This window comes from Pan troglodytes, chromosome 5 (genome assembly GCF_028858775.2).
Source record: "Pan troglodytes isolate AG18354 chromosome 5, NHGRI_mPanTro3-v2.0_pri, whole genome shotgun sequence".
Lineage (NCBI taxonomy): Eukaryota > Metazoa > Chordata > Mammalia > Primates > Hominidae > Pan > Pan troglodytes.
The window spans coordinates 161,823,317-161,848,286 of record NC_072403.2 but is presented as its reverse complement, the minus strand read 5'-3'; the positions used below and the strand labels follow the sequence as shown (position 1 = coordinate 161,848,286).

The 24,970-nt window shown below is 48.3% G+C and overlaps 1 protein-coding gene across 13 annotated transcripts in view; it reads right to left on the bottom strand.

Annotated features, from left to right (window-relative positions):
* Nucleotides 1–643: 643 nt before the first annotated feature.
* The window catches only part of LOC112209499 (UL16-binding protein 2), a 29,851-nt gene continuing 5,524 nt past the window's right edge, over nucleotides 644–24,970 (bottom strand). For 4 of the 13 annotated variants that reach the window (XM_054686413.2, XM_054686419.2, XM_054686422.2 and 1 more), the window contains 6 exons: nucleotides 15,039–24,824; nucleotides 10,305–14,344; nucleotides 7,710–9,919; nucleotides 4,302–4,565; nucleotides 3,226–3,507; nucleotides 644–2,560 (listed from right to left, as the gene is read on the bottom strand). In XM_054686413.2, the coding sequence (XP_054542388.1) occupies nucleotides 2,451–2,560; nucleotides 3,226–3,507; nucleotides 4,302–4,565; nucleotides 7,710–7,794 (741 nt within the window). In that variant the 5' untranslated portion in view covers nucleotides 7,795–9,919; nucleotides 10,305–14,344; nucleotides 15,039–24,824 and the 3' untranslated portion in view covers nucleotides 644–2,450. Of the gene's footprint in view, nucleotides 2,561–3,225; nucleotides 3,508–4,301; nucleotides 4,566–7,709; nucleotides 9,920–10,304; nucleotides 14,439–15,038; nucleotides 24,825–24,970 lie in introns of all 13 variants that reach the window. The other 9 variants (XM_054686414.2, XM_054686418.2, XM_054686415.1 and 6 more) reach the window with 9 other exon arrangements.

Here is a 24,970-nt window from a genome sequence, read left to right as displayed (position 1 = left end):
CATGTCGAGTTATTTTACATATATGGTGAAAGGTAGAGGTTCAGTTTCATTCTCCTACACATGGCTAGCCAGTTATCCCAGCACCATTTATTGAATTAGGACTCTTTCCTCATTGCTTTTTTTGTTGATTTTGTTGAAAGTTAGAAGGTGTGAAGGTTTCTTTCTGAGCTGTCTATTCTGTACCACTGATCTAAGTGTCTATTTTGGTACCAGTACCATTCTGTTTTGATCACCGTAGCCTTATATTATAGTTTGAAGTCAGGCTATGTGGTGTCTCTGGCTTTGTTCTTTTTGCTTATGATTGTTTTGGCTATTTGGGCTCTTTTTTAACTCCAAAGAACTTTTAGATTAGATTTGTCTAATTTTGTGGAAAATGACATTGGTATTGATAGAGATAGTGTTGCATGTATAAATTGCTTTTGGAAGTATGGCCATTTTAGCTATATTGATTCTCCAACCCATGAGCATGAAATATTTTTCCATGTATTTGTGTTGTCTCTGATTTTTTTCAGCCATGTTTTGTAGATTCTCTTTTTCCACACAAAGTCTGGCAGAATCACTCATTTATTACTCCATATCATGGAGGAAAAATGAAATAACATTAATTCTCTACTGAGTAATACAACAAAATTCTAAACTCAGTAGGTTTTTGGGAAATATAACTCTTTATTTAAATATCAGTACAGAACAATAAATTACTAAAGGAAACAATCATTAATATAAATTTTTTCTTATTAAATAATTTAAAAATTCTCTTTCAGGACACGGAAAGAATCCCCAGAGGTCTGAAGTCTAACGTGATTATTTTACTGACGATATCATTTGCAAGAAAGAGATCATCATTCAAAGAAGTACTTGACTTTCCAAACAAAAAGAGAAGAAAGAGAATGATATATCTTGTTTAGTCAGCCAGAACTTTAAGTGCAGGAATTCCATCAGGTAGCACCAAGAGAAAATTGCATAATATGTTAGGTATAACTGCTGGTAAAATTGTTGGCAAAAGGAATCAAGGCAGTGAATGAGCTATTGGGTCCATGATGTCATCATGATCTGCTGGAGGCCGCTGGCCATACACCGTAGGTGGTGGGCAGGTGGCCAGCCAGAAGGGTGAGTTTGATCGAACCGTGCTCACAGGGGCTTTTTGGTAACATCTTTAACCTTCAGAAAGGACACAAATGTTGGTTTAAGGGGCGGAGAACCCGGATCACTTTTCCAGGGTAATCTTTCCCTAGTCACTCCATGTCTCAGAGCCCCCTGCACTAAAAAACCTATTTTTCCCTTGAGCCCCAATCCTGGTGACTGCAGCTTGGACTAACCTCTTTCCTCCTCTGTCACATCACAGAGTCAGCCCAGGCCCTGCACCTGACCAGGGGATAGAGTGGAGGGGCCCACAGGTCTGAAGCTAGTAGTGATGGGTCCGCCCCCTTACTCAAGGCCCTCTTTATCATCTGATGTGAGGGCCTAAAACAGGCAAGGGGTGGGGCAGACTTCCAAAAAGAGGGCTCCATATTCCTGTGCCCTTGGCTTTGGGTGGGCCTGCAGGCAAACATCCTTCTTCCCCCTTCTTCTTGAGCCTCTCCTCACACTGGGAGCAGCACCCATTGCTCTGAAGGTGACTGTCCCTGTTCCACCTTATCAATTCCTTGTCCAGCCCAGTGGTGCCGGTGGAACCCCAGCAGCAGCTCAGACCCCCCTTCCTCTGAGTCCACTCTGCTCCAGGCAGGGCCATCAGTGGGCTCAGGATCCGGGGTGTGCAGGAGGATGATGGCAGGGGAGCTGCCTCAGGGCCCAGACTCGAGCTGCACGTGTCCATGGGACTGACTTTTTAAAAATCCTTCTCTTGAGCAGCCTGTACTCTTCACCTTCCACCTTATTTCCTGGAACCCAAGCCACTTTCTGTGGGAAGGCAGCCCTGCACTCCCTCCTTTTCAATTAGGTGTACCAAGGCTCTCCCAGCCCCCTCCTCCTGGGATTACACCCAGATCTCTCTTAGCCTCAGAGATGGAATCACCCTTCCCCTGTCACACCTCATGTAAAGCTACCATGATGCACCTAACCCAATTAAGAGGATTGCCCATGTCTGAATTCCTGCAGCCTGCAGGCCACACACCCTTCCTAAACAGAAACCTGCTCTGCATCAGGCCTGAACTTGCTAAACCCTCTCAAGCTCAATGACACTGAGACTTGGTATGGGCCCCTCCCTTTCCCTCTGGACTCTGAAGGTGAGAATCCACCAGAATTCAGGGCTGAGCTGCCCAGGTCATTGCCAACATTGCCAACAGGCGACACAAGGTCTCATTCACCTGTCTCATGTTAGGATGAGAAGGTCCCAGCCACGGGGAGGGGTGGGACTCCGGGAATTCTCTTTCCCCATCCTGCCTCCTCACCCACCTGCTCCTTGCTCCACTTCCAATTCTGCCCACAGTACCTGTCACTCTAAAGGACTGTCCTCAGATGCCAGGGAGGATGAAGCAGGGGAGGATGATGAGGAGGCAGCAGAGGATGAGGGTGGTGGCTGTGGCCCTGAGTTGGGTTGTGCCTGAGGGCATGGCGAGTGGTGCTGAAATGGAAACACAAAAGTGACAACCCTTGTCCAGGCCCCAAATCTGAGGAGACACCTCCTCAGTTCCTGCCACCCTAGCTCATCCTGGAAGGCAAAAGTTTTGTCCCCTCCCCACTGGTGTGGGGCAGCCAGTATGACAGGTCCTGGCTTAGGAAGGGAGACGGATGTGTCTTGTCCTCAGGGAGCTCACACAGCTGCTGAGGGAAGCAAGGTGACAACGCACCCCACCCTCCTGCTGTGGGGGAAGAGGAGGTGATGACCCAGAGTTGGGGAGGGGAGGATCTCTGGGCTGGCGTTGGAAGTGGTTCTGATGGATTTCCAGAACCAGACCAGGGAAAGGAAAGGAAAAGTGATTCTCAAAAGAGGAAACACTAAGGAAAAAGGTCTGAAAACAGTGACACCTGCAGTTTCAAGGCTGGTGAGAAATCCACAGTGCGGGGAGCAGAAGTAAGTGCAGTGAGGAATAGGAGTCAGGAGGGAGAAGGAAGAGGAGGGTGGGAGAGCACAGGCATGCCAGCACCCCCAGGAGGAGCACCCCACGAGGAGGTCATTTTAACATAAACGTGTACACTGGGATGATTGAAGCTGAACTCAAGAACTAATTTCTTGAGATCACCATTTCTGATCTCATTTGAGATCCCCGTTTCTTTTTCTCCTGTTACCCCCTGCACTTGGCTCCAGGGTGCTGTCCATGCCCATCAAGAAGTCCTCAAGCCATCTTGTGCAGTCTCCCATTGAGATGTAATGGAAGGACATGGTCATATCCTTGTCATTCTCCCACTTTTCTTTCATCTTTCTGGCTCCAGGATGAACCGTTGTCCACATTCTCTTCTCTGAGTCAAAGAGGAGGAAGATCTGTCCATCGAAACTGAACTGCCAAGATCCACTGCTGTGTCCTTCGGCTTTCTGCTCACAAGACATCCTGGCCTGCAGGGTGAGGGGTTCTGCCCCCATCAGAGAGAGATCAGCTCTGGTCTTGACAAATTTTGCACCCGCATCCTGTTCCCCTTACAATTTCCTGGCCTTACTCTCTCTGCTACATCTTGGCCTTGCCTCTAGACTCTTGAGGGGTAAGATGACCTTCCCATTTGTATTTTTGTTTTTTTTGAGAAAGGGTCTCGCTCTGTCGCCCAGGCTGGATGGAGTGCAGTGGCGTGATCTCGGCTCACTCAGCCTCCTAAGTAGCTGGGACTACAGGCACCCGCCACCATACCCGGCTAATTTTTTGTATTTTTAGTACAGACAGGGTTTCACTGTGTTAACCAGGATGGTCTCGATCTCTTGACCTTGTGATCCGCCTGCCTCAGCCTCCCAAAATGCTGGGATTACAGGCTTGAGCCACTGCACCTGGCTTTTTTTTTTTTTTTTTTGAGACAAAGTCTCACTCTGTTGCCCAGGCTGGAGTGCAGTGGCACCACCTCGGCTCACTGCAGCGTCTGCCTGCCGGGTTCAAGGGATCCTCCTGCCTCAGCCTCCCAAGTTGCTGGGATTACAGGCATGTGCCACCATGCCTGGCTAATTTTTGCATTTTTGGTAGAGACAGTGTTTCACCATGTTGGTCAGGCTGGTCTCGAATTCCTGACATTGTGATCGGCCCACCTCTACCTCACAAAGTGCTGGGACTACAGGCATGAGCCACGGTGCCCAGGACCCTTTTGTATTTTTACATGAAAACTATAAATGCCTCTAACCTACCACTGTATCTGCTCCCTGCTGTCCTGGGCCATCTGAAACTTACCCTCGGGTATGTAATTCTCCAGCTGAATGTCAAGCAGTTGCTCTGTAAGTATGTCCACCACCTCTCTCAGTACTGGGTTCTGTGCTTTCCAGGCCTTTGTGACATTTAGTTTATTCCCCAGGGGACTGACGGGTGTGACTGTCTTGTTGCCACAGTCATAGTGAAGAAAAGTCTTTTTATCCACCTGGCCTTGAACCGCACACCACCGTGGTCCTGGTCTGAATTTAGGGATGATGGTGATGTCACAGCAAAGAGAGTGAGGGTCTGTGGAGAAAGGCAGGTAAGGGGTGGGTGGGGAGAAAAAGACCCCTAGTTAGCCCCCCTCCACGCTGTGTCAATAAGAGGATGCCTCTGGCGGGCTGGGCTGGCCCAGGAAGGGGTGCCTCCTCCAGAACTGTGGTGTCTACAAGTTTAAGGCGAGTGCTCGCCCCTTGCATGAGGACAAGGAGGAGGAGGAGGATGTCTCTGTCGGCTGAGAAACCACATGTCCCCAGACATGTCCCACTGCCCCTCTGCCCACATCAGTCAACACATGACCTTGCTAGAGAGGTGCCAGGCCTCTCTAGCAAGAGAGGAGGAAGGGCCTGGATGGCAGAGGATCTTCAGCAGTAGCCCACGTGGACTGCGGGAGGTGGGAGAGGGTGTGGGTCCACCCCTGTGGATGCTGGTGCGTGGTTGAACAGAGTGAGGATGGAACCCCGTTGGATAAAGAAGAGTTAATTATCATGGTCACAGGATTTAATATGTTAGCAAAGCCCCTGGTGATGGCAGGCATCTGCTATGAGGAGGCCTTCCTGAAACCTTGGACAAAGAGATGGTCCACACAGCAAGAAATGGAAAATCTGAAAGTCTAAGGCAGGTAGTGGAGGGAGAGATCACAGGCTCAGAGAAGTGCCCATGCCAGAGGGGTCTAAGTGTGAAAATCCAGGACAATGTCCATCCACTGTGCTTATGGGAAACCTGGAGGACTCCTGTTTACCCAGCATATAAAGAAGGCCCCATGAGAAGGCACCAGAATGGAATGAAGCTTAGGGATGCCTATTGCTGAAGGCCAGGGTTGGGGGTAGGAGATGCTGTTCCTGAAATCTGCTCCCAGAGTAATGGGATGAAAAATTCTGAAATTACAAATTCCAGGTGGAGGCTGTCAACTGTCAGGAGCAAGGAGGGTGCAATGATGGAAATGATTAGAGAAGTCACAATGCCAGCTGGGGACCTCAGTTATACAAAGTTATGCCCATGGCTCATAGAACAAAGGTGTCCAAGGTCCAAAAGAGATGCAAACCCACCCCAGATACTGCTGGATTTAAATAATTACAAGAAACAGAGATAAACCAAATCAGGAGGCTGAAAGTAGCCAGTCCATCAAGAACGAGGCTGCTTTGCCTAATTTGCAGAAGGAAGCCACTTCTCAGACCCTGAACCCATGACTAGAAGAAGACACCAGTTTCTAGTGAGGAAGGACCCTTTAACCCTGCAGCCAGGACAGTGAGTCCTTGTGGCCTTCTCCAAAGATATTTATGGCCAGTAGAGTTTGCTGTGAAGGGCAATTTTGTAAACATGTAAAGGTGTGCAGGGAATATATTCTCCATTGTAACTACTCAACTTTGCTGTTGAAGCTCAAAAGCAGCCATAGACAATCCATGAATGATGAGCGAGGCTGGACCTGCCTTAAGTGCCCAATGACCCAAGACCCCCTAAGATCCTAGAGGTACATGTGGTCACAATGTCTAATTGGAGAATCACAACAGAGATTCCATGTGAATATTCAGAGACAAGACAATGCCACTCACAGCAAGGAAATCGCAACATTAAGCAGTGGCTCCTATAGAGTACTGCGCCTTGGCAGAGATGGGGCCTTTTGCATATAAAGAAGGCCCCATGACAAGGCACCAGAATGGAATGAAGCTTAGGGATGCCTATTGCTGAAGGCCTCAGAGCTGCCCATTACTGGTGGGCTCCTCACCCTCTAGGTCATTAAGAAGATAGGCCCAGCAGTGAGAAGACGCAGGTGGTTCTTCTGGGATGGGCAGGAGCAGGGCCACCGGGAACCAAGAAGCTGCACAAGCAGTTGGACCCGATCCCCAGGACACCACGTGGCTGCACCCCCTCACCCTCAGCTCACACCTGAGGCTTCAGGGAGGGTACCTGATGGTCCCCGTGGATGCCACTCAGCACAAAGGAGGGGAGAATAAGCCCCCAACTATGGGACCCCCACTCCCATCACATCCACACCACCCAGAAGCCACAGACAAGGTAGGGCCACCTTCTACTCTCCAACTGACATCAGAAACATCACTTGGAGATGACACCCTAGGGGATGGGGCACTATTCACTGGGACATTGTAATCCCCTGATCTGGGATCAGCAACCTAGAACAGGGTCCAAATCTGGTCCCCCCTATTTGAAGGTTGCCATTGCCTGCTGTTGCTCTACAAAGGGACAGGACTGGACACTGAGACGGAGAACCCACGGCCTGCAAAGATCACAGGGCATCCTTCCTCCCTTTCTAAAAAGAGTTTGCTGACCCCTGTCTACACAGTGACTATTCTCTATGACGCTGGCACCCCCGTAGGAAGAACAGGCGGTCTGGGCCCCAAGGGCAGAAGTGGGTGCCTCTACTCACCAGAGTTCCCAGGGTCATCCTGGAGGAAATGGTGCTTCCCATCCCCCCTGCACAGGTTCTGAGGGGAGCTTGGGGTGTGTTTGCTGGGGTGTGTCCTCAGGCAAGAGGCAGAAGGTGCGACGTGGTGTAGGAGGTGGTGAGGTCCCCTTCATGGATGGGGAGACCTCTGGGGTGACCAGCTGGGCTGAGGTGGGCAGTAAGAGGACGTGACCTGGGTGGTGGCAGTGGATGGTGAGGGGAGGGGTGGCGGTTGTCTGCTGAGCCCCTGGGTGCGGGTGAGTTTCTACAGGAAAGTGCAGGGAAAAATTCAAGGGCACGCAGCCCTGGGGCCCTGGAGGGTTTGTGTGGTGGAGAGCGGGTGAGAGCAGAGCAGGCTTGTGGCTGGTGGGGGTGTCTGTGATCGCGTCCCTGTGGAATCCCGCTTCACCCCTGTCCTGTCCCCAGCTCCGGTTCCGGGGGCTCTGGTTTTTCCTTCCCGAGGGCGGGTGGGACTGCCAGGCTGCACCAGGGATCCCCGCCCCACCTCGCTCTCTGCAGCCCTCCGGCCCCTCCACCCTCCTGCCAGCCTCCTTTCCACCCCGCTCCTTTTCGCCTCTTCCTGGGCAAGAAGCAGCCTCGGGGAGTGGACCCAGCAGGAAGGAGCCGCCGACCGGAACTGAATGGGGGCACAGTTCGGGGAGATGTCCCCCGTCCTTCTAGAAGCCTCCCCTCCTCTGAAACCCGCGGCAGTTCACAGCCCCCCAGGTTTGGTCCCCGCCCGGCTTAGGCTCCATCCACGAACTCACCGGCTCGCCCAGCCCGGGACCAGCCGGACAGCAGGAGCAGAAGCGGGAGGCACAGAAGGATCTTGGTAGCGGCGGCTGCTGCCATTGGGGACCCAGAGAGCTAGGGAGGAGAGACTTGATGGAAGGAGAGCCTGGAAGATGAATCACCTCAAGGTTTTAAAGCCTCCCTATGTATGGGCGCGCCCCACGTTTCCCGCTGTCATCGCGTCACGCGGCTAGAAATATGATTGGCTGCCCTGACGGTGTCCCTCCCCTTTCCGGGCGTCCCTCCCCTTTGTCCCAGCCCCCTTCGGGTTGGTGTCTGGGTGTCAGCCCGGCTCCTGCCAGGACACGGTTCCTTCCACGACAGACTCATTTAATCATCACAACTTTTTTTATTGAAGGTGAAGAAACTTGCAGAGGAATATTCAGAGGCGGCGGCGTCTCCCTGTCCCTGCCTGGGTCCGCGACACTCTCCCTCCCTCCTCCTGCGCCGCGAGTTCCCTGGCTCATCATGCTCTGGGCGCAGCAACGGGACTGATCGCGTCCCCGCCACTACTTCCCCAGTTCCCAGTGGACGTGATTACAGTCCGGGCTAGGTTTTATTATTCATTTATTTATTTAGAGACGGAGTTTCGCTCTTGTTGCCCAGGCTGGAGTGCAGTGGCGTGATCTCGGCTCACCGCAATCGCCGCTTCCCGGGTTCAAGGGATTCTCTGGCCTCAGCTTCCGGAGTAGCTGGGATTACAGACGCCCTCCACCAGGCCCGGCGAATTGTTTGTATTTTTGGTAGAGATGGGGTTTCATCTTGTTGGCCAGGCTGGTCTCAAACTCATGACCTTAGGTGATCCACCCATCTCGGCCTCCCAAAGTGCTGGGATTATAGGCTTTAGCCACCGCGCCTGGCCCGGGCTAGGTTTTATTACAGGAGCAGCGGGCAGGGTTCCAGAGGTTTAAAACAACATATTGTACACTAAACAACTGGTCAAGATGGTAAATTTTATCTTCTATGTTTTTACCAAAATTAAACAGCTTTAAAAATATATATTAAAAATTATGTCTTGTTCCTCCTCTGCCCAATGCAGATTGGCCAAAAGAGTCTACTTATTAAAATCGAGGATAACATGGAGGACCCCGTTCCTAAAATCTCAACCTGTGACACACTTGCTGATTTAGAAAGCTCCTCAGAGAGATGGGCCCTGAGCTCCCAGTTCGGCAGCCTCCCTCGCCCAGGTCCACGGATGGCACAGGGGGCTCAGCAGAGCAGGTTCAAGTGAAAGTTCCTGGTGGTTCCCCACTGTTAGTGCATTCTGCTGGCCTCTTCCCCCTGGGCAAAGGGCCAGCCACCCTTCAAAGCTAGGCACAAATGCCCCGTCCCATGTGTGTCCCTCATGTTCCCACAATACAGAACACCCTCCTGCTCCCTGAGACCTGGGTCCACAGTGAGTGCATCCAGATCTCCCTGTGTGACAACTGCTCACACAATTTAATTTGTGTGTGTGAGCATGTGTGACAGACTCTTACTCTGTCACCAGTCTGGAGTGCAGTGGCACGATCATAATTCACTGAATCCTCAACCTCCTGGGCTCAAGGCTCTCAATATTGGAGAGTGTGGGGCAAGATAGTCTGAGCCACTAGCTGAGCCGTCCTCTTGTTACTGTTTCCTATGCCCTGGCAGATGCCTCAGTAGTATTCACTCCTGGATTTACCATGCCCTGTGTTAGATTGGTCCAGGGGCTGAGTGGGTCTCGGCTGTGAGTGCAACTGGGGTGAGTCATTCTGCCAGGATTGGGAACTGTGTTACTCGGGAAACTTTTCTCATCACCCACCCCAATCCTGTCCCAGATGGGAGGAGCAGTGAGTGCTGTGTCCAGGCTCCCTGCTTTCCTAGTGCTCCCAGCATCACATGAGCACCTCCCCAGATGGTGTGGGGTCTGAGCTCTCCATGTTCACCATGCTCCCACCATTGGCTCCCCATTTCACGGCCCTCCCAGCATCATCCCAGCCCCTCCAGGGTCACTGCCTGACCAGGTGGGGGTTGGGTGAAGAGGCAGAGGTCAGGGCAAGACCCCTGGTCCATTCTGACTTTAGGTTCCTCTCTGAAACGCGACTGCATTCCACATCCTGTTCCTCTGGCAACCTCAGTTGGGATCACCTGTAGGGCAGTGTAGAATCCTGGTGGGTGATGACCAATTCCTGCCACCATGGCTTTTCAAGTATATCGATTTTTCCTAAAATGGATAAAGAGACTGGCAATAAGTTATGGAAATACTGTTTTCCTTACTAACAGTAGATACGTGTTTATGTATCAATTCTGGTTTTTAAAACAAATATAAACCCATAGGCACTCTGGTGAACACAGATTCTATCTCAAAATAACACACTTTGAAGATCTTGCAATACCTGCACATACAGATTTTTTCCTTTTTATCTCTGCACATTACATAGAATGACTGCATCACAACAAAAGAAACCAGTGTCTGTGTCTGAAGATCCAGACGGTCTCCAGTGACTTTTAGAGAAGCGAAATGCTGCAGAAACTGTGCTTGCATGAATCACAATTTCATTGTGTAGAATAGATTTCCAGACACAGAATTGCTGTGCAAAGTAATGCACCTTCAAAGCGTCTCATGTCACGGGATGGCAATGCTGGCGACACTCTTGTCTGTGATTGTGATGACCCAGCTTGGGCAGAGGATGGTGAAACATCCACCGTAGAGGGAGGGGAAACTGGTACAGGCTTCCTGAAGGACAGGGTGACAGGGTTCATCAAGGGTCAAAAATATCCGCGTCTGAATTGAGAATATGTATTTATATTCGTTTGAAACGGCATAAAGACTCCCTGGAAAGATGAGAAGAATCAAATAAACTTTCCTCCCTGGCGTGTGGCCAATGAGAGTGGACGCAGGCAGGGGCGGGGGAGCCTTTCACACATGACTTTTCAGGGTTTTGATTCTGAAACAGGTGAAAATGTGGAGGTGAAGTAGTAAGGAAGAGTGGGGCCGAGAGTCCCAGGGACGGTCACACGGTGGGCTCGCCTGATCTGTTGGGGGCCACTAGGGTCCGGGGAGGGGAACCCGGGCAGCTGCGTGCGGGTCTGCTGCAGTGACGAGGCACTGGTTCTAGATATTTACCCAACGGTGTTGCCACAAAGGGGATATTATAGGTGATTTCTGATTTCAACCACAGATGACTTTCGGAGACAGTTCGCATATGCGGTTTCAGTTTTCACCCTGCTGCGTCCTCTCCGGGTTCTGCACGCTCCTCCTAGGACGCCCGCTTCGCCCGAGCTCCGGACCCGGGTCCTGCCCGGTTGAGACCGCGGAGTGGGTGCCACGCTGCCCGCCGATGCTCCCGGGCCTCCGGGTCCACAGCCTCCGGACAAAACGGCCTTTCGAAGACCTGGGAGGACTCGCCGGTCGCGACAAGGAACCGTGGCAGGAGACAGGAAATGCGGGGCCTGGTGGGGTGAAGAGCACGAGGTTCCTCCTTCATCCTCGCGGCGACTTTGCCACCGGCTCAGTGTGGAGACGTCACAGTCCCGCTCGGATCCCTGGGGATCCGACAGTGTGGCCCCCACGAGGACCCCCATCCTCCTTGCCCTGCGGCTGCTGCAGGAGGGCGCCCATGGCGCACTAGGTCCTGAGTGCCCAGGATCCAACAGGGGCTTCCCGTTGTCGCCTCCCCGACCCCGCCGCTAGCGGTCCAGGGCTCCTGGTTTCTCCACTGGGCTGGGGGCCCCGAGCATGGACGTCGTGAGGCAGAGAAAACCTTGGGATGGTTGGAAATGAAGGATGGGAGGGAGAACCAGAGAAAGGGAGAGGAAGGAAGCAGGGAGGGCCAGAGAACAAAGAGAAACCTCCGCCAGGAAAACGGGAAGAGGATGACACAGGAACAGCCCCCTACACTCCACCAACTCTCCGTCTCCTGCTCTCTGCCTTGTAAGGAACGCAGGCCCCACCCCCTCCAGCCTCACAGTGTTTGGGGTCACCCATTCCAGTGGGGTGAGGCGTCCCCTTGTGGGTGAGGTTGGCATTTCCCTGAGGGCTGTGGACACTGAGCACCTTTTCCTGGGCTCACTGCCATTTGCATTCTTCTTCTGATGCCAGTGGGCAACCGGTGGTCCCCAAACTCTGATGAGACCTCGACCCCAGCCGGTGTCGGGCTCTTGACACCGCCTGGGGAAATGAATTCTAGGACCAGTAGGAAAATAGAGAAAGGACGGAGATTTTTTTGTAAAAGGAAAAGTACACACTCATGTAAAGGGAATGCAGGGGAACTCAAGAGAGAGGCAGGTGCAAGGGGGTTTAGGGCTGCCACCTTTCTGGGTTTCTTTAACAAGGGGTGGAATATTCATGAAAATTCCTAAAAGAAGGTGGAGACTGCTCAGAACTGTGGTGCCACCCATTTTTACACCAAATATTGGTGTTCTCAGAATTGCCAAGACGCTGGTGTGTGTGCGTTTAGTATGTCAATTAGTGTATAATAGGGTCCTAGGTGAAACCGAGGCCAAACTCAGGGCCATGTTGGGTCCACTCATTCTTAGCCAGCCTGGTCCATACCCTGTCTTTTAGGGTCTTATCAGCCCATAGCCTCTGCAGATATTTCAACAGATTCCTTTTGCTAGTCACCTGAAACTGCTGCCTAAAGTTATTTCTTCTTTTGTGACCACACTGTATTATACCTGTCTCACTTTGGAGAAACATCTTTTTGAATTCTTTGCATATATTTAAATTGGGTTATTTTGCTTTATAATGTTGGGTTGCAAGAGTTCTTTATGTATTCAGGATACCAGTCCCTTACTAGATATACGATTTTCAAATGCTTTCTCTCATTCTATAAGGATTTTTTTAACCTAAATGGAGTCCTTTTTGAAGCACAAAAGTTTTACATTTGCATGAAATGAAATTAAACTACCTTTTATTTTGTCATTTATGCTACTGGCATACAGTACTTAAGAAGCATTAGCCAAATCCGGGGTCACAAAAATTTACTGCTCTGCTTTCTTCTGAGACTTTCATAGTTTCATGTCTTAGGTGAACATCTGCCATTCATCTAGAACTAGTTTTTGTGTGTGCTGTAAGGAAGGGGTCAGCCTCATTCTTCTGCATGCAGCATCCAGTTGTCCCAGCACCATTCACTGTAGTGTAGGAGGCACCTGCCCCACCTCCTATCCCTCCCTCCTGCACTTGGGGTCAGAATTGCCTCCTACTGAACGGTTCTCCCAGGGTTTGCACCAGTGAAATCCCCTCATGTGAATCCCATGTAGGAACCTGCTTCTCAGAGGACCTGGACTAGGGAGTGGGTTCGCCAGAGGAAATCATATTTCATGAGATGGAACATTCTGGGAATACTGACACTCAGCATACCCTTTAATTCATCAAAAGTGAAAAATCACATTATTTGGTCATTTGGGTCCCACAATTCTTCTGTCAATTTAGTTTACTTGGGTTTATATTTTTTGGTTGTTGTTTCTGCTGCAATTGTTGTTGTTTTCTTTGAGACAGGCTCTCACACTGTCACCCAGGCTCAAGTGATCTTCCTACCTTAGCCTCCTGAGGAGCTGGGACTACAGTCACATGCTACTACACCTGGTCAATTTTTTAAATTTTCTGTAGAGACAGGGTCTCACCATGTTACTTGCCATGGCTGATCTCCAACTCCTAGCCTCAACATTGGCCTTCCAAAGTTCTGGGATTACAGGCATGAGTCACCACTTCTGGCCCAAAAAGTTATGGCTTTTTAGTTTTTACTTTTCACATGGTTGTATGACATTATGTAGATTAAAATTCCATATAAGTAACTTGGGTAATGCTATACAATAAAATGCTTTATTCAGCCACAGCTTTCTAAAAATAGATGTGGCATCAAAATGCACATTCATCAAATCTTGAAGGAGTTTCAAATCTTTAGAGTGACTCTGAACTCTCGTTTTGGTTGACACAATAATCCATAAAAACAAATAAAGCACCCACTCTGATCTGGAAGGGGTAATGAGGTGAAAATATTGATAAGCCAAAGTGACAGCCTCTTTTGTAGACGTGATCCTGCCTAAATTTCTCATGCCTCACAAAAGAGGGCCCTGAATTCCCTGCTTCTCCAGAGCTCCACGTAGTCCTTGAAGCACTCTCTGTCTCTGCAAGTGGCTGAACAGCTCCTCTTGCTCTCTGTGGGGCTGTGGAGGCTCCAGGTCCCCTAGGCCAGGTGCTGTCATGCTCACCAGGTCCCACCAAGGGTGCACCCCACCGTGGGTGGTGGAGGAGACCAGGTATAGCTGCTCCTGCCCCTACCCCTCTCCTGACCAGCCAATCTTAGCAGGAGGAAGGAGCAGGAATGAGTGGAGCCATGGAGGTTGGTGCTGGAAATAACAGAAATGAAGACCTTTATCCCATCCCCCAAATGATGGGGATCCCTTTCTGAGTTCTAGCAGCCCTTTGGTAGTCTGATGATTAGATTCCTCCCATGCGTCTTAAACCCTATCGGATGGCAGGCACTGTGCTAGGTGCTGGGTTTACACGTGGGTGATGGATGTGTCCAGTCCTCCTGGAACTTAGAAACCAGATATGTCCAGTCCTCCAGGCACTTAGAATCCAGGTACAGAAACAAACATCCACATGGCTGCTGCTGCTGATGTGTTGTCCTCGAGATGGTTGGGGCTATGAAAGGGCAGAAGAAGGGGTGACTCATTCTGCTTGGGAAGATGCATGGAGGTTTCTTGGGAGGTGGCATTTCAGACTGCTCTTGTAGAAACTGGAAGAATACAGTGTGGCCAGGTGGGAGGAGAAGACAGGGCACCCAGCAGAGGGACAAGCATGAGGAGGAGGCCTGGGGTGCAAATATCATAGAACTTTGGGGAGCTATGAGAAGTCTGCTGTAATGAACCCTTAGTTACTGGGGTAGACTCTTTCCACAGGGAGGAGGGAATGTCTGGAAGGAAGGTAGGGAAGGAGGGGTGGGCAGGAACCTGTCCTGGGGTCCCTGTCTCCCTTCACAGCAAATCAACCAGGAAATCAATTCACCATTCATACATATACATATAGCATACACTCCCACACACACACAGACACACACACAGAGATATGCACATGTGGTCTCACACACACAGAGAGACATGCATGCATAGTCTCACACAAACACACACAGTCGCATGCACAGTCTCACACACACACTACACAGGCACACACACATATGCACACACACAGGCACACAGACACACACACACACACATACAAACGTTCATGCACAAATACAGACACACACGCACGTGCACACACAGACATACATAAACACACGGGAGAAAGTGGGTGTCATCTCGAGAATTCTTGTGTCTGTCCCATCCCGCCCACTCACCTGTCACCTCTGGGGCTGTCTCCCAGCTCATGAAGGATTTCTGAAGCCATCAAGCAGTATGTCACTGTGTGATCTGAAACACTCAGACACCTCCTCACTCTGACCTTCCTTCCTGGTATCCTTGGTTCTGGGATGAAGCAGCGTCCTGTGGGTTTTTGCTGTAGTAGAAGAGAAACCTCTCCCCTGGGGCAGAACTGCTGGGCCACCAGAGAGCACCCCTCTGCTCTTTGCCCTCAGGGCATCTTGATCTGCAGGGTGAGAGGAACTGCCCCAATCCCCTGAAATAAACTCTTTATTGATCTCTCATCCACCATGATGTCACAATTGTCTCATCCACCACGATGTCACAATTGTCTCATCCACCATGATGTCACAAACTCACTGTGAGCAAACCCTCTGGGCTTATTGAAATATTTGAAAGATTAATGGTGCCATCTGCTGGACACCGCAGGAAGTACTGATCCAAAGTATTTTATAGTTTCAACATCAGACTATGCACCATTGCTTTAGATGACTGTAGTTTTACAATCTGTGATTTCAACAGTTGCTGTGATAAAAAACCAAGAATCCCTGCAAAAATAGGTATGAAATACGAAATCAGGGTGGCTGTGTCCAATCTGCTTCCAAAGTTTGAGAAGTTGTTCAGTGCCCAGTAGGTACACATGTCCATTAGTAAACATTTGTGCTTATTTAAGAAAGAAATAAACATACTACTTTTTCAATTTATGTGAAATATTTTCTTAAATGGCAATAAAATTGCTAGGTCATAAATATTTATTGTTTGCTCCTGACTACTTAATGAATACATTCTTGGGTATTCTTTTTTTGTGGGGTTGTCTTGAAAATGTTACAAAGGCACCTTCTGGATTTTCCCTGGACCACTCCAGTACATTTCATGGGCTCTGCCTCCTGCAGGAATGCTCACCTCCATGAAGCCAGGACACACATGTTACTTTTTTGGGAGTCCTTCCTGTTTAGCCTATTGAGGACCTGGAGACTCCCTTCCCACTCTTCCTCTCCATTACCTTGCTCCCCACCGCCTGAATCATCTGTCACTTTCCTACACCCGATGCAATGCACCTGCTCATTACGTTCACCTGCTGTCCCCACTGGAGCAGGGATTTTGTCTGTCTTCCTCAGAGAAGTATCCACAGCACAGCTCACTGTTGGTTCTGAGGCTGTACTTACTCTGTGAGTGAATAAATGAGAGGCAGTGATTGGGGCAGGGGCCTCTTTCCTGTCCATTTGTTCACTACACTTTAGATGGTAACTTAGGACGTGGTGTAGACCAGTGTTTCCTAGGCACAATAAATCAGAATATATTGTGAAGACAAGAAGTAGAAAGAAATGTTAGGTGGAAGAATATGAATTTTCAAGTAGGAGTTGGGCAGAGTGAGAAACCAATCAGGAAAGTGGTAAGTTTGGTTTGCTTGTAGATAACATGTGGAGAAATGCAACCATCTGCAATGGAGACTGGGCACTGTTAGATTCGTCTGAGCCGAGACCACCTCCACTACCTGCCCCTGTCCTCCTCTCTCCCGAGGCTGAATGCACCTCCTGTGCCTTCAGTGCCAAGGAAGCCATAGTTTCAGGTCAGAGGAAGAGCTGGGGTGGACCCTGGAAAAGGAGAGGGTGGGTACAGAAGGGGACAGCTGGGAGCAATGAGTTCCTGAGGATAAACAAAAAATGTCACTTGAAAATGGAACAAAAAAGGAATAAAGAACAAGGTGGAAATCATCTGAAATTCCATTATGCACAGTTTAATGTTAGGGTTTTAGTAGAATCATCTTCAATTTTTATAAAATTATGATCATACACCTTATAATTATTTTAAATGACTAGAGTTTATTTTTCTAGGGCAGGGTTAGAGTTTATAGTGCAGAGTTCTCTCTTGCCTGTGTCAGTTAAACCCACTTTTTTTGCCTCATGTCAATTTGTTTATTCATTTTTATTTTTAAATTTTACTTTAAGTTATTGGATACATGTGCAGAACACGCAGGTTTTTTACATAGTTATACATCTGCCATGGTGGTTTACTGCAACTATCAATCCGTCACCTAGGTTTTAAGCCCCACATGCATTAGGTATTCGTCCTAATGCTCTCTCTCCCCTTGCCCCCCACCCCCTGACAGGCCCCGGTGTGTGATGTTCTCCTCCCTGTGTCCATGTGTTCTCATTGGTCAACTCCCACTTATGAGTGAGAACATTCGGTTTTCTGTTCCTGTGTTAGTTTGCTGAGAATGATGGTTTCCAGCTTCATGTCCCTGCAAAGGACATGAACTCATTCTTTTTTTTTTCTTTTCTTTTTTTTGAGATGGAGTCTCACTCTGTCACCCAGGCTGGAATGCAGTGGCGCAATCTCGGCTCACTGCAAGTTCTGCCTCCTAGGTTCACACCATTCTCCTGCCTCAGCCTCCCGAGTAACTGGGACTATAGGCGCCTGCCACCAAACCCGTCTATTTTTTGTATTTTTAGTAGAGACGGGGTTTTGCCGTGTTATCCAGGATGGTCTTGATCTCCTGACCTCGTGATCTGCCCGCCTTGGCCTCCCAAAGTGCTGGTAGTACAGGCGTGAGCCACCGCACCCGGCCTGAATTCATTCTTTTTTATGGCTGCATACTATTGCCTGGTATATATGTGCCACGTTTTCTTTATCCGGTCTATTATTGATGGGCATTCGGGTTGGTTCCAAGTCTTTGCTATTGTAAATAGTGCTGCAATAAACATACCTGTGTATGTGTTTTCATAGTAGAATGATTTATGATCCTTTGGGTATACACCCAGTAATGGGATTGCTGTGTCAAATGGTATTACTGGTTCTAGATCCTTGACAAATCACCACACTGTCTTCCACAAAGGTTGAACTAATTTACACTCCCACCAACAGTGTAGAAGAGCTCTTATTTCTCCACATCCTCGCCATCATATTTATTCATTTTTATTTTCAACTTTTATTATAAAGAGTACACGTGCAGGTTTGTTACATGGGTCAATTGTGGGAGGCTGCGGCTTGGGGTCCCAATAATCCCAGACAGTAAGCATCATACCCAGTGGGTGGTTCTTCAGCCCACGTGCCCCTCCCCACTCCCCTGTCTAGTGATCTCCAGTGTCTGTGGTTCCCATCTTTACATTCATGTGTATTTAATGTTTAGCTCCCACTTATAAACGGGAACCTGCGGTGTGCAGTTGCCTGTTCTTGTGTTAGGTCACCTAGGATAATGGCCTCCAACTCCAACCATGTTGCTGAAAAGAACTTGACTTTGTTGCGTTTCATGGCTGCATGGATTTCCATGATCCATATGTATCAGGTTTTCTTCATTCAGTCCACTGCTCCTGGGCACTTAGATTGATTCTGTGTCCTTGCTAGTGAGAATAGCACTGCAATGAACATACGGGTCTATTGGACTGAATAAATTATTCTCCTTTAAGTATATCCCCAGCAGTGGAATTGCTGGGTCAAATGGTAGTTCTATTTTTGGTTCTTTGAGAAATCTCCAAACTGTTTTCCATAGTGGCTGAACTAGTTAGTACTAGTTTGCCTTTCCAGCAAAAGTGTCTAAGTGTTCCCTTTTCTTCTCAGCCTCACCAATATCTGTGGTTTTTTTGAAATTTTAAGGATTGCCATTTTGATGGGTATGGGATGGTACCTCACTGTGGTTTTGATCTGCATTTCTCTGATGATTGCTCATATTGAGCATCATTTCATGTTTCTTGGCCACTTGTAGGTCTTCTTTTGAAAAGTGTCTGTTCACATTCTTTGCTTATTTTTTAACTGGGTTTTTTGTTCTTGCTTGTTTAATTGTTTAATTTCCTTGTAGATTGTGCATATTCAACGCTTGTCAGATGCATAGTTTGCAGACATTTCTCCCATTTTATAGGCTGTTGACTGTGTTCCTAGTTTCTTTTGCTGTGCAGAAGCTCTTTAGTTTAATGAAGTCCCATTTGGCAATTTTCAGTTTTGGTTGCAATTGCTTTGGGTGTCTTCATCATGAAATCTTCCCCAGGCCCTATGTCCAGAGTGGTATTTCCTAGGTTATTTTCCAGGATTTTTATAGTTTTATGACTTACATTTAAATCTTTAATCCATATCAAGTTATTTTACATATATGGTGAAATGTAAAGGTTCAGTTTCATTCTTCTGCACATGGATATCCCAGTACCATTTGTTGAATGGGGAGTCTTTCCCCATTGCTTATTTTTGTTGATTTTGTTGAAGGTTAGATGGCTGTAGGTGTGAAGGTTTCTTTCTGAGTTCTCTATTCTGTTCCACTGATCTAAGTGTCTATTTTTGTACCAGTACCATTCTGTTTTGATCACTGTAGCCTTATATTATAGTTTGAAGTCAGGCAATGTGATGTCTCTGGCTTTGTTCTTTTTGCTTATGATTGTTTTGGCTATTTGGGCTCTTTTTAAATTCCCAATAATTTTTAGGTTAGATTTTTCTGTGAAAAATGACATTGGTATTTTGATAGGGATAGCGCTGCATCTATAAATTGCTTTTGGAAGTATGGCCATTTTGCCTATATCGATTCTTCCAACCCATGAGCATGAAATATTTTTTCCACTTATTTGTGTTGTCTCTGATATTTTTTCAGCCACGTTTTGTAGTTTTCTTGGAAAGATCTTTCATCTCTTTGGTTAGATTAACTATTAGGCATTTACTTTTCTTTGTTGGTTTTGTAAATGCGATTGTGTTCTTGCTTTCATTCTCAGCTAGAATGTTATTGGTGTATAAGAATGCTCTTGATTGTGTACATTGATTTTGTATCCTGAAACTTTACTGAATTGATATGTCAGTTCCAGGAGCCTTCCGACAGGGTCTTTAGGGTTTACTATGTATGGAATCACATCACTGGCAAAGAGACATGTTTGACTTTTTCTTTTCCTGTTTGAACGCCTTTTCTTTCCTTCACTTGCCAATGGCTCTGGTTAGGATTTTTCTGTCCCAAGTACACTCTGGTCTCAATCAAATGGGCTGAAGACAGCAATTTCCTGTCCTGTGATCAACAAGTTTATTAAAAGATTCTATGCTGATGGAGCTCTATACCTGTTGTAAGCCAAAATTTCTCCTCTTTGGAAAAACTCTGTGGGCACCCAGGTGACTACACATATTTCCAAATTCTGCCCAGCCTGGAGGTCTCCAACCACGGTACCGCCACCTTCAGGCCTCTGGGGGCTACAGCATCCACTGCAGCTCCCCTTCTGCACCTGGGGTTTTCTTCTGAGCCCATTCACTCCCACAACTCTCATTCATTCAGTCGTTCCCTCAGCCTCCAACCACCACTTAAATTATGTCAGGCTCACCTAGTGCTACACAGAAGAATCATCCTCTGTGGGTCTGAAAAAGACTCTGGATTCCTGGTAAGTGGGTCCTGGGTCCCCCTGGTTGCTGGAGAAAGTGGTGAGGACCCTTCATGGATGGAGAGGTGAGTGAGGTTTGTGTGGGTAAAAGTGCCAGGCTGAGATGGGGAACTAAAGGATGTGACTTGGGTGGTGGCAGTGAATAGTGAGGAGAGGGGTGAAAAATGTCTGGTGAGCCCCTGGGTGCAGGTGAGTGTCTGCAGCAAAGTGCAGGGGAAAGATCAAGGGCAGAGAACCCTGGGGGTGCTGGAGGGCTTGTGTGGTAGAGAGTGTGTGGGAGCAGACTGTGTGGTTGTTGGCGGAAAGTTGACAAGCAACTTCAGCAAAGTCTCAGGATACAAAATAAACGTGCAAAAATCACAAGCATTCCTATACACCAATAATAGACAAACAGAGAGCCAAATCATGAGTGAACTCCCATTCACAATTGCTACAAACAGAATAAAATACCTAGGAATCCAACTTACAAGGGATGTGAAGGACCTCTTCAAGGAGAACTATGAACCACTGCTCAACTAAATAAAAGAGGACACAAAAAAATGGAAGAACATTCCATACTCATAGATAGGAAATTGTGAAAATGGCCATACTCCCCAAGGTAATTTATAGATTCAATGCTATCCCCATCAAGCTACCACTGACTTTCTTCACAGAATTGGAAAAACTACTTTAAACTTCATATGGAACCAAAAGAAAGCCTGCAGAGCAAAGACAATCCTAAGCCAAAAGAACAAAGCTGGAGGCATCACTCTACCTGACTTCAAACTATACTACAAGGCTACAGTAACCAAAACAGCATGGTACTGGTACCAAAACAGATATATAGACCAATGGAACAGAACAGAGGCCTCAGAAATAACACTACACAACTACAACCATCTGGTCTTTGATCTGACAAAAACAAGCAATGGGGAAAGGATTCCCTATTTAATAAATGGTGCTGAGAAAACTGGCTGGTCATATGTAGAAAGCTGAAACTGGATCCCTTCCTTATACCTTATACAAAAATTAACTCAAGATGGATTAAAGACTTAAATGTTAGACCTAACACCATAAAAACCCTAGAAGAAAACCTAGGCAATACCATTCAGGACATAGGCATGGGCAAAGACTTCACGACTAAAACACTAAAAGCAATGGCAGTAAAAGCCAAAGTACACAAATGGGATCTGATTAAACTGAAGAGCTTCTGCACAGCAAAAGAAACTATCATCAGAGTGAACAGGCAACCTACAGAATGGGAGAAAATCTTTGCAATCTACCCATCTGACAAAGGGCTAACATCCACAATCTACAGAGAACTTAAACAAATTTACAAGAAAAAAAAAAAACAACCCCATCAAAAAGTGGGCAAAGGATATGAACAGACACTTCTCAAAAGAAGATATTTATGCAGCCAACAGACATACGAAAAAATGCTCATCATCACTGGCCATCAGAGAAATGCATATGAAAACCACAATGAGATACCATCTCACACCAGTTAGAATGGTAATCATTAAAAAGTCAGGAAACAACAGATGCTGGAGAGGATGTGGAGAAAGAGGAACGCTTTCACACTGTTGGCGGGAGTGTAAATTAGTTCAACCATTGTGGAAGACAGTGTGGTGATGCCTCAAGGATCTAGAATTAGAAATACCATTTGACCCAGCCATCCCATTACTGGGTATATACCCAAAGGATTATAAATCATGCTACTGTAAAGACACATGCACATATATGTTTATTGTGGCACTATTCACAATAGCAAAGAATTGTCCATCAGTGATAGACTGGATTAAGAAAATGTGGCACATATACAACACAGAATACTATGCAGCCATAAAAAAGGATGAGTTCATGTCCTTTGCAGGGACATGGATTAAGCTGGAAATGATCATTCTAAGCAAACTATCACGAGGACAGAAAACCAAACACCACATGTTCTCACTCATAGGTGGGAGTTGAACAATGAGAACACATGGACACAGGGCGGGGAACATCACACACTGGGCCCTATTGGGAGGTGAGGGGCTGGGGGAGCGATAGCATTAGGAGAAATACCTAATGTAAATGACGAGTTGATGGGTGCACAACCGAACATGGCACATGTATACCTATGTAACAAACCTGCACGTTGTGCACATGTACCCTAGAACTTAAAGTATAATTTTAAAAAATTATTTAAAAATTAAAAAATAAATAAATAAATAAAATTTAAAAAATAAAATAAAAATCATATATCAGGTAAGGGACTGGTATTCTGAATATATAATATTGCAACAAAATATAATTGCAATTATATATTATATATAATATATAATGTTGCAACTCAACATTATAAAGTGAAATAACCCAATTTAAATATATGCAAGGAATTTGAATAGACATTTCTCCAAAGTAAGACAGGTATACTACACGGTGGTCGCAAAAGCAGAAAATTTCAGGCAGCAGTTTCAGGTGACTAGCACAAGAAATCTGTTGAAATATGTGCAGAGGCTCTGGGCTGATAAGATGCTGAAAAACAGCATGTGGACCAAGCTGGCTAAGAATGACTGGACCCAACAAGGCCCTGCATTTGACCTAGGTTTCACCTAGGACCTCATTACATGCTGATTAACATACTAAACACACACCAGCCAGCTCCTGAGCAGTTCTGAGAACACTTATATTTAGTGTAAAACTGCGGGGCACCACAGTTCTGAGAAATCTCTACCTTCTTCCAGGAATTTTCATGAATATTCCACTCCTTGGTTAAAGAAACCCAGAAAGGTGGCAGCCCCAAACTTGCACCTGCTTCTCTCTTGAGTTCCCCTGCACTCCCTTTACTTGACTGTGTACTTTGCCTTTTACAATAAATCTCCCTCCTTTCTCTATTTCCTACTGGTCCTTGAATTCATTTCCCCGGCAATATCAAGAGTCTGGACACTGGCTGGAGTCGAGGTCCCACCGGCGTTTGGGGACCTCCCCTTTCCCGCTGGCATCAGAAGAAGAATGCAAATGGCAGTGAGCCCAGGAAAAGGTGTTCAGTGTTCACAACCCTCGGGGAAATGCCAATCGCACCCGCAAGGGGACGCCTCACCCCGCTGAAATGGCTGATCCCAAACACAGTTGAGGGTGGAGGGGGTGGGGCCTGTGTTCCTTACTGGGCAGAGAGCAGGAGACGGAGAGTCGGTGGAGTGTGGGGGCTGTGCGTGTCCCCCTCTCCCCATTTTCGTGGTGGGGGTTTCTCATTGTTCTCCGGCCCTGTTTCCTTCCTCTCTCTTTCTGCCGCCCTCCCTCCAATCCTTCTTTTCCACCTATGCCAAGGTTTTCTCCGCCTCACGACGTCCATGCTAGGGCCTCCCAGCCCAGCGAAGAAACCAGCAGCCCTGGACCGCAAGCGGCGGGGTCAGGGAGGCGACAACGGGAAGCCCCTGCCGGACCCTGGACACTCAGGACCTAGTGCGGCCCGGGCGCCCTCCCGCAGCAGCCCCAGGGCAAGGAGGATAGGGGTGTCCTCGCAGGGGCCACACTGTCGGAGCCCCACGGATCCGGGCGGGACGGTGAGGCCTCCACACTGAGCCGGTGGCAAAGTCCCCGCGAGGATGAAGGAGGAACCCCGTGCTCCTCACCCCACCAGGCCCCGCATTTCCTGGCTCCTCCTGTCTCAGGAACCGCCTGTCCCTTGCCGCGACCGGCGAGTCCTTCCGGGTCTTCCTAAAACAGTTTCGTCCCGAGGCTCTGGATCTGGAAGCCCAGGGGCATCGTCCGGCAGCGGGGCACCCACTGTGCGGTCTCCGCCAGCCAGCACTCAGGCCCGGAGCTCGGGGACAGCGGGCGCCCTGGGAGGAGCACACAGAACCATATCAAGGCTTAGGTCCTGTTGAGCTCTAGAGGGTTTAGCAAATTCAGGTCTGTTTCAGACTGTGTCTCTGGTCATAAGGAACCCCCACGGTGCGTGGTGTGCAGACAGCAGGAGCTCAGGCATGTGCGGTCCTCACATTTGAGTGGGGCAGCAGATTGGTGGCTCCAGATGCTGTGTGTCAAGGAGAAGGAGATTCCATCCACTGGAGAAGAGCAGAGGAACTGGGTGTAACCCCAGGAAGGAGAGGCTGCCAAGGACTGTGACGACCCAGAGGACAATACTGGAGTTAATTCCCAGGGAAGGTGCCTGGGTCACAGCCTTTAAGGCAGATGTTGACTGAAGAGACTGTATACAAGTAGGAGGTCAGGTCTCTGGGAACCCTCAGAATACGGCTCAGTCCTGGGGCAATGCCCCTGCCATCCGGCCTCCTGCACACTCCAGATTCTGGCCCTGCCTGGAGCAGAGCTGACTCGGAGACAGGGGTACTGAGCTGCTCCTGGAGTTCCAAGGTCACTGCTGAGCTGGACCAGGAGTGGATGGGGCGGGGCAGGGACAGTCTCATTCAGAGCTTTGGGTACAGCTCCTAGGGTGAGAAGAGGCTGAGAGAGAAGGGGAAAAGAGGATATTGCCTGAGTGGCTGGGGGCAGAATGGGACCCAGGGGCTCTGTCCAGTCCTCACCCTAAGCTAAGCCCTCCACAGCTGCCAGGAACCACTGGGACCCTCACCTGTCTCTGGCGTCTGCCA